At 48.3% G+C, this 14,300-nt stretch overlaps 1 protein-coding gene across 15 annotated transcripts in view; it reads right to left on the reverse strand.

Annotated features, from left to right (window-relative positions):
* Positions 1 to 5,773: 5,773 nt before the first annotated feature.
* The window catches only part of NCAM1 (neural cell adhesion molecule 1), a 312,825-nt gene continuing 304,298 nt past the window's right edge, over positions 5,774 to 14,300 (reverse strand). For 9 of the 15 annotated variants that reach the window (XM_009187296.4, XM_009187295.4, XM_009187288.4 and 6 more), the window contains 4 exons: positions 13,836 to 14,043; positions 12,329 to 12,445; positions 10,442 to 11,257; positions 5,774 to 8,930 (listed from right to left, as the gene is read on the reverse strand). In XM_009187296.4, coding sequence (XP_009185560.1) covers positions 8,810 to 8,930; positions 10,442 to 11,257; positions 12,329 to 12,445; positions 13,836 to 14,043 — 1,262 coding nt within the window. In that variant the 3' untranslated portion in view covers positions 5,774 to 8,809. The remainder of the gene's footprint in view (positions 8,931 to 10,441; positions 11,258 to 12,328; positions 12,446 to 13,835; positions 14,044 to 14,300) is intronic. The other 6 variants (XM_009187300.4, XM_003910714.5, XM_009187299.4 and 3 more) reach the window with 1 other exon arrangement.

Here is a 14,300-nt window from a genome sequence, read left to right on the forward strand (position 1 = left end):
AGGACGGAGGTGAAGGGAGGATGTGGCAAATAGAGGAAAACCTAGGAGTCAATAACTAGGAGTCTGAGCAAGGACAAAGAACTGATGTATGAGACTAGTTGGGTGAGTCAGCTAGATGGATCCAAGGGAGTGTGGGAGAGTGGGGACTCTGGACTCTGACTCAGGTGAATGGCATGATCACCCCAGAGTTTGGCCAAGAGAAAAAGTGGCTTAAGTGGAATGAAGAGGAAGGTCATTGGAGATGAGGAGATCAAACTGAGGGGCCTGTGTATTGGAGGAATTGCCCATATAATGTATTGAAGTCACTGAGGATGATGGTGGACCTTCAGGAGAGAGGAAGATCATGAGTTAAAGATTAAAATCTTCACAAGTAACTGCATGTTCAGGATTCTGCACTTGAGAGTGGCAGCCTGGAGGACTCAGTGGCCTGAGCCTTGGTGGAACATCAGCCTGAAAACAAAGTGAGGGAATGATAGTCTGGAGGTCACGATAAGGGGCGAGTAAGACACAGCCCCTGTGCTCAGATCCTGGGGCACTCAGGGTGCAGAATAAGTAGCAGCGTCCAGGAATCAGTGTTTGGAGAAGAGGAGAAACAAGTAAGGAAAGGTGATGCAAACACATTGACAGGGAAGGTGAAAGCATAGGGAAGTTTGTTGATCGTCTTATGGGAATCCCAGAACCTGGCAGAATAATTTAGGAGGGAGGAGAGGAATGGAACTGAGTTTTCTCTGCTTGGATGTACCTCTACCAGTTTTCCATCCTTCAGAATATTTTATTACATGACCACATCTAATAGGGAAAGCAGCCATGTTATCACCCTACCTTTCTTTCCTTAGCATTATTTGAGAACAAGTCAGATAGGCAGGGAAATGGCAAAAATAAACAAACCCTAATACTTAGTTCTGCATACAAGCTACTCCACGGTGATTGCCCTAGCACAGAAGTGCATGTTGCCACACTCCACGGAGCTTCTACAAGCTTCCAGGAATATTCAGTGAATCAAGAGCATCATGCAAAGTACTGGACACGTGTTGCCCTGCCTGGGAGAATATTTTCCTGAATAGCCAAGCTCTAGCCTGGTCTCCCTAAGAATCTCTGCTGCCACCACTACTGGTCCCACATCCACGACCATCATCCTGCTCCTCTCAAGACCAAGTGACCCCATTCCCAAGAGTTCCAGTGCTCAGCCAGCAACTCCTGACTTACCCTCTGAGATGACAGCACATCTAGCTCCACAGAAATGGGTCAGGAACATGAGAGGCCCCATCCCTCCCTGGGTCTCTGGTCAGAGGAAATGCCTGTGTTTCCTTTACCGCAATCTAGCCTGGACCCAGGCAACCAAGCTCTGCTTAGGAAATGCCATTAAAGCTACCGTAAATGGTGTTCATCTTTAAAATACAGTCAAACGTGTTTAACAATTCCAGGCATTGAAGCAAAATGAAACATAATTTGTGTAAGCTCAGGGGGGTGGGAGAGAATGTGGATCATTTTAGGACCCACAAGTAGTTCAGCAGGGCTGGAGCATAGGTACTAGTTTTAGGAGTGCTAGAACTGGGGCTGGAGCAGTAAGCAAGACCTGACCAAGATGGGTTGTGTTAGTCTTGTTAAAAAGCTTGCATTCTCTCCTGAGGGTCGTTAGGAGCCATTGAAGATCTTGTTGGGGGCAGCCAGAGATGGGATGAGATGCCCATTCTGCACAAGTCATTCTGTCCAGAGTGAGGGCAGTGGATTGGAGGCCACCAGGTGCAATCTAATGCAGCCTCCCTTCGTCTAATTCTACCATCCAAGCTCAGCTTATATGAGACCTTCACCTGGAGGGACGCATAGGTGCCTTGCTTTCACTGGTAATGTTAGGGTGACTCTCCACCCCAACACTCAGAGGCCCTACTCTGCCTGCCCCAGTAGCATCAGGGTTAAATCAGGTGAAGGGGGTATGAGGGTCTGGAAAGCAATGGGGGACACTAGCCAGTGTTGCGGTGATCATGGAAACACCCAGGGCAACAAGGATCCCAGGAAATCTTTTTCTAGCTACAAGATAAATTTATTTTCTAAACTCCAGAGTATACCCATGCTTTCCAGGCAACAGGACAGGTAGATGCAAGTTCTCTTAAGGGACTGGGAAGAGTGGGCCACCTGGAAAGGAGACACCGAGTCACTGCCTCTCCTGACCTTGTCCTCCAAGGTGAGGCTGCGAGTGGTGTAGTAGGAATTTCTGACAATTCTCCTTGAGATGGAGCTGCCTGTGCATTTTACTTCCTGGGCCTCCTGCTTAGTTCTTTTCTCTCTTTAATCTATATACTTGGGGGTATCCCATGGTGATCACGCCAAGTCCCAGAGTTTGAAGTACAAGCACTATGTGGACAGCTCCTTCGTGAATCTCCAGTCTGGACCTCTCAAACTTTAGCCTACTCAAAATCTCTGCTCAGGTGTTCACAGATATCCCAGGCTTCAAGTGTCCTGAGACAAACGTTCCATCGTCCAAATAATCTGCTTCTCCTGCGCTCCTTTTAGAAAGCAAATGGCAACTCTATCCTTTCAAATGTGTAGACTCAAAATCTGAAAGTCAGCAGTGATTCCTCTATCAAACCACACATCCAATCTATTATCCAATCTTGCTGGCTTTACCTTTAGTACATGTCCAGAACTGGCCACTGCTCACCCTTCCACCAGCTGTAGCTTGCTGCAAGCACATCATCCTGTCCCCTCTGGATCATCGCCTCCTCATTGGTATCCTTACATCTGCTCTTGCCCTCCTGTGATCTGTTATCCACCCAGCTGCCAGAGTGCTCATTTTAATACTCAAGTCATGTCAGTCTTCTGGCAAAAACATCCCTTGGCTTTCCATCCCACTTGAAGAAAAGGCAAAATTCTAACAATAGTCTACAGATCCTGTGCAGTCTAGCTCATAGATACTTCTGAGTCATCTCCTATCTCTTTATTCTCTGCTCCACCCCATCTTTTGCTTTCTGTTCCAGCCACACTGGCCTCTTGCTCTTCCTCAAAGACACTAGCCAAGTCCCTACCTCAGGACCTTTGCACGTGCTGTTCTCTCTGCCTGAAATATCTTCCTTCAGATATTTGCACAGTTCAGTTCCTTGCTTCTTTCACGTCACTGCTCAAATGTCACCTTTTCAGAGAGTACTACACTGATTGCCCTATATAAAATAATACTCCATAACCCCTTTACCTAGATGCACTGTTCTCCTCTGCACTTACCATTCCCTGAGTTAGCCATGATAGGCTAAATAATGGTAAGGTTACAAATCCCAAATTTAAGTGGTTTATAATATAAAGGGTTTTCCAGTGATATGCTGGAGCCAGCTTGTACTGGCTCCAGAGAGCCAACTGCTAACTTTTCAGGAAATTTGTGAGCCAGTTGTTACACAAACATATATAATTTATAAAAAGTTAAATTATATAAAGTTATAATTAAGTAAATTATATTAAAACCAAAGGCAATACTCAAAATGCATCGCTTCTTAATTATATTACTACTTACTTTACTACTATTATTGATATGTTAAAAATTTTATTATTACTACATACTACTATTACCTATGCACTTGACGTTATTTCTCTTGTATCTGCATGGTGGAAATACAGTATTATATAATGACATGCTACTATGCATCTCTACCTAACTCCTTGTCTGGTGATGCCATATTGAAATCAGTCATACTGAGAGTATTTACACACTGCTGAAGTCAGTAAATGCTACAAATCAAGGTTTGATTTATTTTTTTTTTAGTGCTTGTCTAGACTTATGGAAGTAATGGGGAAATATTTTATGATTCAGATTAAACTCACAAGTGTGCCATGTCTGCAGCTGTTACACTGTGAACGAACGGCACAAAAAATTGAGGCAGTATTTCTCTAGTATTCAAAAACTTACCCCGATTCAACAAAGAAGTCACTCACATCATAGATGGATGAGTGAAGTTCTAACATATGTCTTTATTGTTTCATCTTATTTGTTAACATAAATGAATGCATCAGCCAACATGCAGGTTGGAACTACAGTCCTTTGTGAATGGGAACCACAAACTGATTATGGATACAAGACTTCAGCAAAAAATGAACCAAAGCATTCTGTGGGTATCAGTTGGATAGATGCAATTTCAATGTAGAATACTGTATATTTTATTATTTGTCAATGGCATCCTTTATAAGTTAAACACATACATGTGTGCACACACACACGTTGCCCTTCTCCCTTGGAGAGTTGGCCATTAAACATTTACCAACAACCACTGGCTCATCCCTCTCACACACTCCATGTCCATCATGGAGCACCTGTTCACATCCTTCACTCTGAGCCCAGGTGATGGCACTTCCATCGCCTGAAGCATTGCTGATTGCTATAGGGGGTGTGGGGGAAACGGGCATGACAAAGGCTCTGCCTGGAGGTGGCACAAGCTACTTCTGTTCATATTCCATTTACTGAAGCAAGTCATCTGGCCATGCCTACCTTTAAGTGAGGGGAATCCCACTATGTGTCTAGAATGAAGAAAGGGAGAACCACCACAGCACATTGGATGTTTACGTGTCTACTGTCTGCCCCACTCCCAGGCTTGAATGTAACCTACATGAGAAAGAGTTGCCTTGCTCACTGCCACATCCCAGTAACCCAAACACCTTGGAGATGCTCTATGAATACTGAATGAATCTGAGAGGAAACTAGCCCGAAGGGGAAAGGCTCTGGAAGCAAGCCCCCATGGACGAACGGAGAGTGTCATCATTTCATGTTTTCTCCAAATCTTGTAAACAATTTGTTTTAGTCTTAGCCTGTCATATGCAGCTGAAATCTGGAGCAAAGAAAATCACATAGATGCCTATGGCTCTGTGTCATTATTACAGGCAAGCGAGGCAAAATTGAAGGATGCAAAATTGAAGGACGTATCACTCTCAGATTCATGTAACTGCAGGGTTGGCCTCGAGAGTGAGCACCTCCTTACATTTTGTGCCCTTGGATTCTCCCTTGCTTTACCTTAGCCTTGGTTCTATAGCAGGTCTCATCCAGGAACTCCCAATTCCACAGCCTAATGGACAATTCCAACTCTAGCAGCTGCTTCTTTCAGACACAGCCAGGAGCATATACAAGAGAATGCTTAGCTGAGGCAATGTTATATTCACTCTTTGTCTAGCTTAGAGACATAATAAACTCCAGGGGCTGAATGATGGCTCTAAACACTAAGAGACAGGCCAAAGCAGTAAGAGGGAGGCATTACTTATTTTAGAATAAGCTCCATGCCATTACCTTATTGCTGAAATCTTGAAGTTCAGGTGTTGACTGTTACTACGATTAGGTCTGATGGTATCGCACACCCGGGATGCCAACAGCACCAAATCTCACTGATCGAGTTCCCACTGTGTGCCAAGAAAGCAGACACTAGGCCTTCATGTACATGGTTTCATTCATCAACCAGCACCCTAACTCTCTTTTCTTGGTATTTCCTGTGTGTCAGAAAAGGAAACTGAATCTTCGGGAGATTAAGCAACTCTTTGAAGGTCAAACAGGGAGCAGCAGAACCAGGGTTTGAAGGAAACCTTTCTGAATCTGATGTCTGCCCCTTCTAAATTAGGGCTCTCATCTATCAACCTGCGAGAAAAAATACAGAAAGTATCATTCAGGCAACACATGAACTCAAGACACTGAGACTTCACTAACCTTCCTCGCACGCAAGGTCCTAAAGGAACTACCACACGCATGTCCACATCTGATGCACAGAACAGACTCTCACCGCATCGAAATAAACCCCAGTATGATCATAACAACTTTTTTTCTTTCAATTTTTATTGAACACAAGTATTCTGACAGAATGCAAAGTCAAAATTCTCAGTTAGTACTCAGTATTTACACCAGTGAGAATGGAAACAAAGGTGGTATCGATGTTTCACTTGGTAAAAAGTTTTATAACAAGAGAGAAAGGCCCCCGAAGTACAGAATGCTGGGTAGGGATGTTAATGGAGGTCTGAAAACCGCCGTCCAGACAGACGCCTCGAGTGAAAACCTGGGACTCGGAAGGCTCCATAGAAAAGTGTGAAAATAGAGTTCCACCTCCAAAGCTGCACTATGTACACCACAGCCCTGCAGGGTCCAGTGGCCCTGCTCATCACACTTGAGTGCTCCTCCAGCAGAACTTGGCCATGCCGGTCTTCATGTGAATACATATGTATGGCACATACACACATAGACACATAGACATTGGAAACTGGTGGAGTTGATCCCTCCTTCAAAAATTAAAAAAAAAGAAAATTATAAGCTTTGATCTCTTAACATAAAAGATAAAACATCTTGGAATAAAATGACTCCCTCTTTGATTTTAGAGAAAGCATTGCTTATTTACTTTTTTTTTAAAAAAGGAAAACTCTTGCATGCTAAGACAAACCTACATGTAATGGGAGAGAACAGACCAAAATGTGGGCAGAGTCTTAGGTCCTAGCTAATGGCAGAGCCAGGGTTCTAGGGGGTCAGCTGCCCCGGGCCAGGTGATCTGAGAGCTGACCTGTTTCTTTCTAACCATCAGAACCAAAATCAGTTGACCTAACCATAACCACTTTGACAGTCTTGACAAGGCATGGCATGGGCTTGGCCTGGTGTGGCAAAGTCATCGACACTACAAGATGAGGAACTGAGTCCGCTGAACAGCCTGGTGACTGGAAGAGCCTGCCCCTCACTGCTGGGCCCTCCCGGTCTCAGATACCCAGGCTCTCATATTCTACTGTGTGTTCCAAGATCTCTCTTCATGTTCCTCTATCCTGAGGGCCTGTGCATTTGAACCAGAGATCTGTGCTGGCCCTAGAATCAAAGGGGCCAGGGCTGTGTGTTCTGGGATCCTCCATTTCCATCCCCAGGAGCTGAGAAAATGCAACATAACCCCACACTGAGCAAATGACAAGACCATTATTCTTCACAGTTTGAAAGTATAATCTAGCATCGCCACTGATGGGACTGCAGAAGTGTCAGAACATTGGGGAGACTGGCCCACAGAATCGACCCAGAGGCAGCCTTGCCACCCTAACCTCTTGCTGCTTTGTACCTTAGGAGAGGAGCGCATGCGGAGTACTGATTTCTGTTTACTTAGCGTCATCTTCATCATCATCATCATCATTTGTATTTCATTTTCTTTGTTTAAAGGCTTCGATTCCTTTTAAGAGTGATTTTTGTTTCCTGAATATTTTTTTCTGAACTATCTGCTATACCTTCCACAACCAAACTATGTTGAAGTTTTATTTCAATACTATGACAAAAACACGTTTCACACTAAAATATTCACGCATCCACAGTGCACAAGCTTGCAGTTCTAAAGTAGAATGAGGAAAAAAAAAAAAAGCAAAATTTCTATACAAAGGGCTGGCTTTTCCCTTCTCCCCGCCCTCCCATCCCCCTTAAAGTTTCTGTATTTTTCCCCCACTTGGTTTCCAATCCAGGAAAGTTGTGTTATGACTCCAGACAGTAGGTTGTTTCTTTTCTCTTTTGTTTCTATAAATGCTGCCTAAGTGAACAGAAGGCCGATGTTACTTTACTTCAACAGATTTCCAAAAAAAGACACTAATTCCCTGAAGCACACATGCTCTTCCGCTCAAATCTAGATTCTGGGCTCAAAAGGAAATGGTATGTATATATTTTATTTGGCTTTCTACACAAAGGGGATGTGTGGGGTAATAATGTGTGTTCACCAAGACCAGCCCCAACTATACAATCTTCTCTGCTTCATTCAACAAAGCCTAAGGAGTCCTTCAAAAGAAGGGTGAGAACGCCTGGGAGCAGATCCCTTTTCACAGATGCAGGCAGGTGGCGGCTAATCAGAAAGTGGTCTAACCCCCAAAGAAACACAAAAATAACCAAAAATTGAAAAAGCAAAACCATTCCAGAATGAGATGGATTTTCACCTGAGTGGGACCCAGGCAAAAACTGCAGATCAGAAAAGAGGGGAAGAGCAGCTGTAAACAATCATGTTTTGTGAAGTCGTCCTGTGCTAAAGCAAGCGTGGGATGATCCTACCTACCTCTAGGTGGTATTTGTTACCTTAAAAAATAAAAGGCAGCTATTTCACATGGACATTTAAACACAACCAAAGTCGAACATTTGTCACCTTGTAAACACTGGAAAACAAAGTTGGCAGAAAGAAAAAAAAAAAGAATGTAAAAGAAAGAAAAATAAGTCTGAATACTGCAAATTGAGATCTACCCCCAGAAGCTGCAATTTGGCATTCTTCCTACAAAATAAGAGTCTACGTGGGAATTGAATTCAGCTAGAAAGGGTGACACACTTTGCATACTGAACAAATACAAAGTGAACAGAAATTATAACTTATTTATGAGGTTTTACAGAGTTCAAACTTGACTGAAAGTATAAAAATAAACTGTGGACTTTGTTCATTCGATTAGTCTTAGTGCCTGAAAGTTATTTCTCTGAAACTGGTCTGTGCCAATCGGGTAACACCAAGTGTGGTCTTCCTGAACCTAGATTTTGTTTCTGAGCTTCCTAGATTCTTAATTTGGGGTCCTTTTGTCTGATTTTTAAATGGTTTCAGGGAACGGAGTGTCCTAGTTTGGCTGTGGGTTTAACCTTTTTGTCTCATTTTCTTACAAGTGAGTGCTAACAAAGGGACCCTTTCTATAAGATTCCCATGTTTTATCTGTTTAGTTTTTTTTTTAAAGGCAAAAGACACTAGAGAAATGAGATGTGTGTGTGTGTGCGTGTGTGTGTGCGTGTGTGTGTGTGTGTGTCTGTGGTGTTGGAAATGCTCTGGTGAAGCTGCTGTGTCACTTTTTATTTTGATCTTTGCTCGGTTCTCGTCACCCATCATGCTTTGCTCTCGTTCTCCTTTGTCTGTGTGGCGTCATTGGGGACCGTCTTGACTTCGGCTGGCGCTGGCTTCGTTTCTGTCTCCTGGCACTCTGGCTTTGCTTCTACAGGGCCCTTCCTGCAGAGAATCAGGAAAAGAGCACCACTGAGACCACGGTCTGCAAACATCTCGCCCCTGTATCCAGGCCCTGGGGACAGCGGGGAGGAGGGGGTTCTCCAGTGTCAGCACCCAGCTCCAACCGCTGCCCATCAGAATCACCTGGGAGCACTAAAAATCACCCATGCCTGGGCCTTGTTCCCGGAAATCCTGATTTAATTGGTCCGGACACGGTGACTTTTAGAAGCACCCAAGTGACTCTAATGTGCAGCCATAGTTGAGAAGCACTGAGTCAGAAGAACGAGTCCTCTCCTCTTCCAGCCCTAAGGTGATGCCAGAGGCTGTGTTTTTACCTGGGGTGGTGGAAGCGGGCAGCAGAGGCAGCTCCTCCTCACCCTGACCAGCTGCAGTGGCAACAGCGCAGCTGGATGTAAATGCAGCCTGCGGGGCTGGGCTGGGCTCCCAGCACTGATTTCAGGGGCCCCTTGGCAACCCACTCTTGCCTGTCCCTTCCCCACCCCACCCTGTGCTATTGCAGGATGATGCCTTTAGGGCCTGCCCGGGTAGGGTGAGAAAACACTGATGGAGGCAGCTTTTCATGGCAGCTTGGTGGAGGACTGGAGTGGACCTGGTGGCTATGTGGGAGTTGAGGGCAGCTGAGTGGGCAGTGCTATCAGAGTCCTTTTCCCTGCTGATGCTGAGATTCAGGGCTCCTGGCGAGAGCCCCTTGCAGCCCATGGTGGCAGCATGTCAGCCTATCTGGGAAGCAGCCACAGGAGCCTCTATAAAAATCTAGGTCTGACTCTGACTCCATCAGTTCCAGCAAAGGGAATCGGGTCTGAGGATGCATGGGGACAGGTACAGACCCCAGCCTCAGCTGGTGCCACTGAATTTTGGCAAGACACTTACAAACCTGAAAGGTTAAGGACTTTCTCCGGAACTTAGAGACCCAGCAGCCATTTGATGCTGGGAGCCCCGAGTCTTCCCAGCCACTCTAAGAGCAGGAGAAGCAAGAGTGGGCTGAGGGCCGGGATTGGAAGGGGAGGGTGGGCATCCGAGCCAGAGTGCGAGGGGGCCTCTGGACTGCACCCTCCCCTGCCACGGGCCTGGGGCCTACCTCTTTTCTTCCTGCACATCAGTGTCTTTCTGGTGGGGCCTCAGCCTGGCACTGAATAACACACCGACTGGGGGCCCCAGGGTGGCTGATAAGGGCACCTTGGCCTTCTTAGCCTGCTTCCCAAGCTATTCTCATCAGTGGCCCGACTGCAAGGGCTCCCCCAGGGAAAACAGAAGCCGCTGCTAGGATGATAAGGATAAAACATAATTAACATGGCCTAATTAGCCAGCAGGCGGCTGCTCCTGGGGCCCAGCTGCCTGTCCTGCTCTCTCTGCCTTGTCCCAGCCCCTTGGTTGACGGTCGCCTCAGAGAAGCCCTGGATGAGGCTGAAGACACATCTAAGAAGGAGGACACAGCACAAATGCACACCACCACAGGACACAACCCGATGACAGCAGACAAAGAGAGGCCGTACTCGGTCTTTGCTGGCGCAGGCGAAACAGAGCTGTCTGCAGTGGAAGGAGCAAGCTCAGGGGCTTGTCCACTGGCCCCAGCGGCGGGAGCAGGAGAGCCCAGGGCTGCAAAAACATCCTTTGCAAGGTCAATATCTGGGGTCTTGAAGTTCCCTTCGTCCATTTTAAAGTCCTCGCCCTGGGAAGGGTTTGTGGTGCTGACGGAGGCAGCCTCGCTCTTCGGGCTAGCAAGGGCTGTGGCTGCCTCGGCCGGGCTCTTCGAGGCTCCGGGCTGGGTGGGCTCCGGGTCCGGGCCTTTGGTGCTGGGAGCCTCCTGCTTGGCCTGAGGGGCTTCTGTGGCAGGGGCAGCCGCTGCTGCTAGAGGACTGGCTGCCCCAGTCGGGGTGGGGACTGGTGCAGGGGTGGGCTTGCTGGCCGGAGGAGCCTTAGAGGCCTCCCCAACACTAGCAGGGGCGCTTGGGCTGAGGACAGCCCCTTGGTTAGCCAGGACACTAGAAGACAAATTGCTAGCGGCAGGGGTTGAGGTCGGGGTGTCGCTCAGGTCAACAAGGGGGGCGACCTTAGGGGCTGAAGCTGGGGCTGGGGAGGAGGCAGAGGCACTGGGCCCCTTGGAAGGGGTGGCCTGGCCAGCCGGTACAGAGTTTGAGTCAGGCGTGGCCGTGGCCGGCGGGGCAATACTGGAGGTCAGGGTGGTGGTCTCACTGGTGGGGCTGTTCTGAGCAGTGGCAAAGGTTTCGGTGATAGTGTCAGAGTTAGTGGTGACGGTGGTGACAGAAGGCAGCATGTCCTCGACAGTGGCCGTAGTGTCGGCAGGCAGCCTGTGGAAGGACAGGAAGTAGAAGAGAATAGACAATGAAGCTGAGACGTGACAGAGAAGCGAGGAGGAGGGCTGAAGCCCAGGACAGGGACCATGGGGGTGGGGGCATGCAGTTAGGCACAGGCATGGACACAGGCCCACACAGAGAGAAGGATGCTGAGAGGAAGCACACGCCCAGGTGGGCAGAAGAGGACACAGGAGACGACAGAGAACGTGGCGGTCTCAAAAGGGACCTGCTAGCCCTTCCCCGCTGATGTCCCTCCAGCTCTCTGCACAGAGCTCCCTTTCCCTGAAGTCCCTGCAGACCTGCCTAGGGCTTCCTGATCCCTGCCCTGGATCTCGACTCAAGGAGGGGCAGGCTTCTGTTCAGCATCCACCTGCCCTAGGCTTCCTAGGTCCCAGAGGAACTGGGCCCAGCTGCCCTGCAGGGCTCCCCAGGGCACTGATGGGAAAAGTCACGAGTAAGGCAGATTATGAGTACTCAGAATGGCTCCTGGGAGCTGTGGGTTCTTCCAGCCACAGATTTTGTGGTTCCTTGAAACTCCATTCCCTTTAAGCCCATAGGATCCTTGACCGTTAGGCAGGCATTACAACCACAACTGGTCAGGGGCTCTGTGGGTCCCCGAGGTTTCTGAACAGAGGAGGGGCCAGGAACTTTACCAGGTCCCTGGCTTCCCTTATCCTTTCAGGAGGAAAACACAAAACCCTAGAATTTCAAGAAATCCTAAGCAGACTCTGCTAAGCCTCATTGAGATTTTGCCACCTTAAGTCATTTCCAGAATATGTGTACAACTTGAGAACAGGGGCTAGGGATCCAGGGATCCCCGCTTATACAGGAGCCTTCTAAGGGTACCCACAGCCACCGAAATAGCACCAAAATGCCTTCTCTCTGAGGACAGAGTGAGGTCAGGCATTTCTTAGCCAAGCAGGTCTTGTGGCCAAGGGTTTGGAATCCTGGCCAGAACTGTTTGGCCGGGAGCTGTGGGTAGGGGCACGGGAGGTGGGGATAGGGTGGGGAGGTGGGTGTGGGGGTCTCTATGGAGCGGGTGCCAGCCCCTCCCGGCCCACGTACTCGGGCTCCGTCAGTGGCGTGGTCTCGTTGGGCTCTGTGTGTTTCCCTCCGTCATGGTTTGGGGTCCGCTCCTCCTCCGTTCGGACCTCCACGATGGGCTCCTTGGACTCGTCTTTCCTGTGGAGACAGCACTGCTGGTTAGACCCTAGGGCAGCTGCAGGGAGAGGCTCCCCTAGAAGAGCAGCTATGACTCAATCCAAGGCTGGCACTGTGGCCATAGAGAGCCAACAGATTCAAATGTATGAGTCTCAGCCCAACTCTTGCTAGCTGTGTGACCTTGCGCTTCGGATTTAATCACCCTGCCTCAGTTCCTTCATCTGTAAAATGAGGCAAAAACAGTGTTACCTTGCCTAGTTATTATGAGAAGTCAATGAGAGGATGCATGGGAAGTGCTAAACACAGTGCCTGACACAGGTCATTGCTCAAATACATACATCTATCTCTGCACACAGGTATACACACATTTCTTTTTCTTTTCTTTCCTTTCTTTTCTTTTCTTTTCTTTTTTTTTTTTGAGACAGCGTCTCGCTATGTCACCCAGGCTAGAGTGCAGTGGCGTGATCTTGGTTCATTGTAACCTCCGCCTCCTGGGTTCAAGCGATTCTCCAGCCACAGCCTCCCTAATAGCTGGGATTACAGAAGCATGCCACCACGCCCGGCTAATTTTTGTATTTTTAGTAGATGCAGGGCTTTGCCATGTTAGCCAGGCTGGTCTCAGACTCCTGACCTCAAATGATCCATCCATCTCAGCCTCCCAAAGTGCTGGGATTATAAGCGTGAGTCACCCCTACATATACATTTCTAAGTATGCGCACATACATGTATATGCATATACAGTGCCTGGCATGTGGTGGTGCTAAACAACTTATTTCCTTGCTCGGTCCCTTTCTGGCTTGCTCCAGCTCTGCTCCACCCAGTGACAGTCTTCGAAGGCTCCTGCTAACTGGCTTAGGATCTGATTCTCCAAGATGCTGTTGGAGGGACAGTATCTGGATCATCGGCTCCATAAGGACAGGAATTTCTTTTTGTTTTGTTCCCTGCTGTACCTATGTGCCTGGGAACAGTGCCTTGCCTGCAGCAGCTGCTTGCTAAATATTTGTTGAGTGATGGATGAATGAATGAATGAATGAATAAATGATGTGTGAAAGCAAGGCGAGTGTGTCCCTCTAATGCTGCCCCACCCCAGGGCAGCTCCTCTCCAGGTTTAGTTCCGACAGTTTCCCTCATTTTGACATATACAGGGATTTTCACACTCTGGGGAGATTCTAATACAAGAGATCTGGGATTGGGCTCCAGAGTCTACGTTTCAAACAGGTAACCCCCAAAGACCATGCTTTGAGACGCTTTTCTCTAATGTTTTTCCCCCCTCAGGGTTCCAAATGGAGAACATGCAATGTAAGGAAAGGTCACGACAGGCACCAGCTGATGGCTCGGGGTGGTGCAGCTGCTGGGTCCCTGGGCTGGAGCAGAGCCCAAACCTCAGCAGGGTGGACAGGTCTGCACTCACGAGAAGGCGGCCTTGCCCTCCTCCATGTCCTTGCCCTTGGCCCCGGGCCCGGCTTTTCCACACAGGTTGACCGCAATGCACATGAACAGGCCACATTTGTTCAGGAAGTAGCAGGTGATGTCCACGACCACCAGGAGCAGGACGAAGATGACGATGAGGATGCCCACGATGGCCCCGGTGCTCAGGCCTGAGGTGGGGCTGCCGTTGGCTTGAGAGGGAGAGAGATGGCTGATGGTTAATAGACTGAGATGCGAGACCTCCGGACCCTGCCAGCAAAAGCCCCTGGGGGTGGGGAGGTCCCAGAGGACTGAGTCATGGCATTCATGCCCAGAGTGACACCTTCCTGGGGCCTTTCTATGGCCCAGAGTTGAGAAAACAGGGTCTCTCTATACCTTCCAGAGGGAAGGATGACAATGTCACCTCACAGATTGGGGGATGAGGGTGAGCCTGGTCAGCTGGCCTTCC

The sequence above is a fragment of the Papio anubis genome, chromosome 12, assembly GCF_008728515.1.
Source record: "Papio anubis isolate 15944 chromosome 12, Panubis1.0, whole genome shotgun sequence".
Taxonomy (NCBI): Eukaryota; Metazoa; Chordata; class Mammalia; order Primates; family Cercopithecidae; genus Papio; species Papio anubis.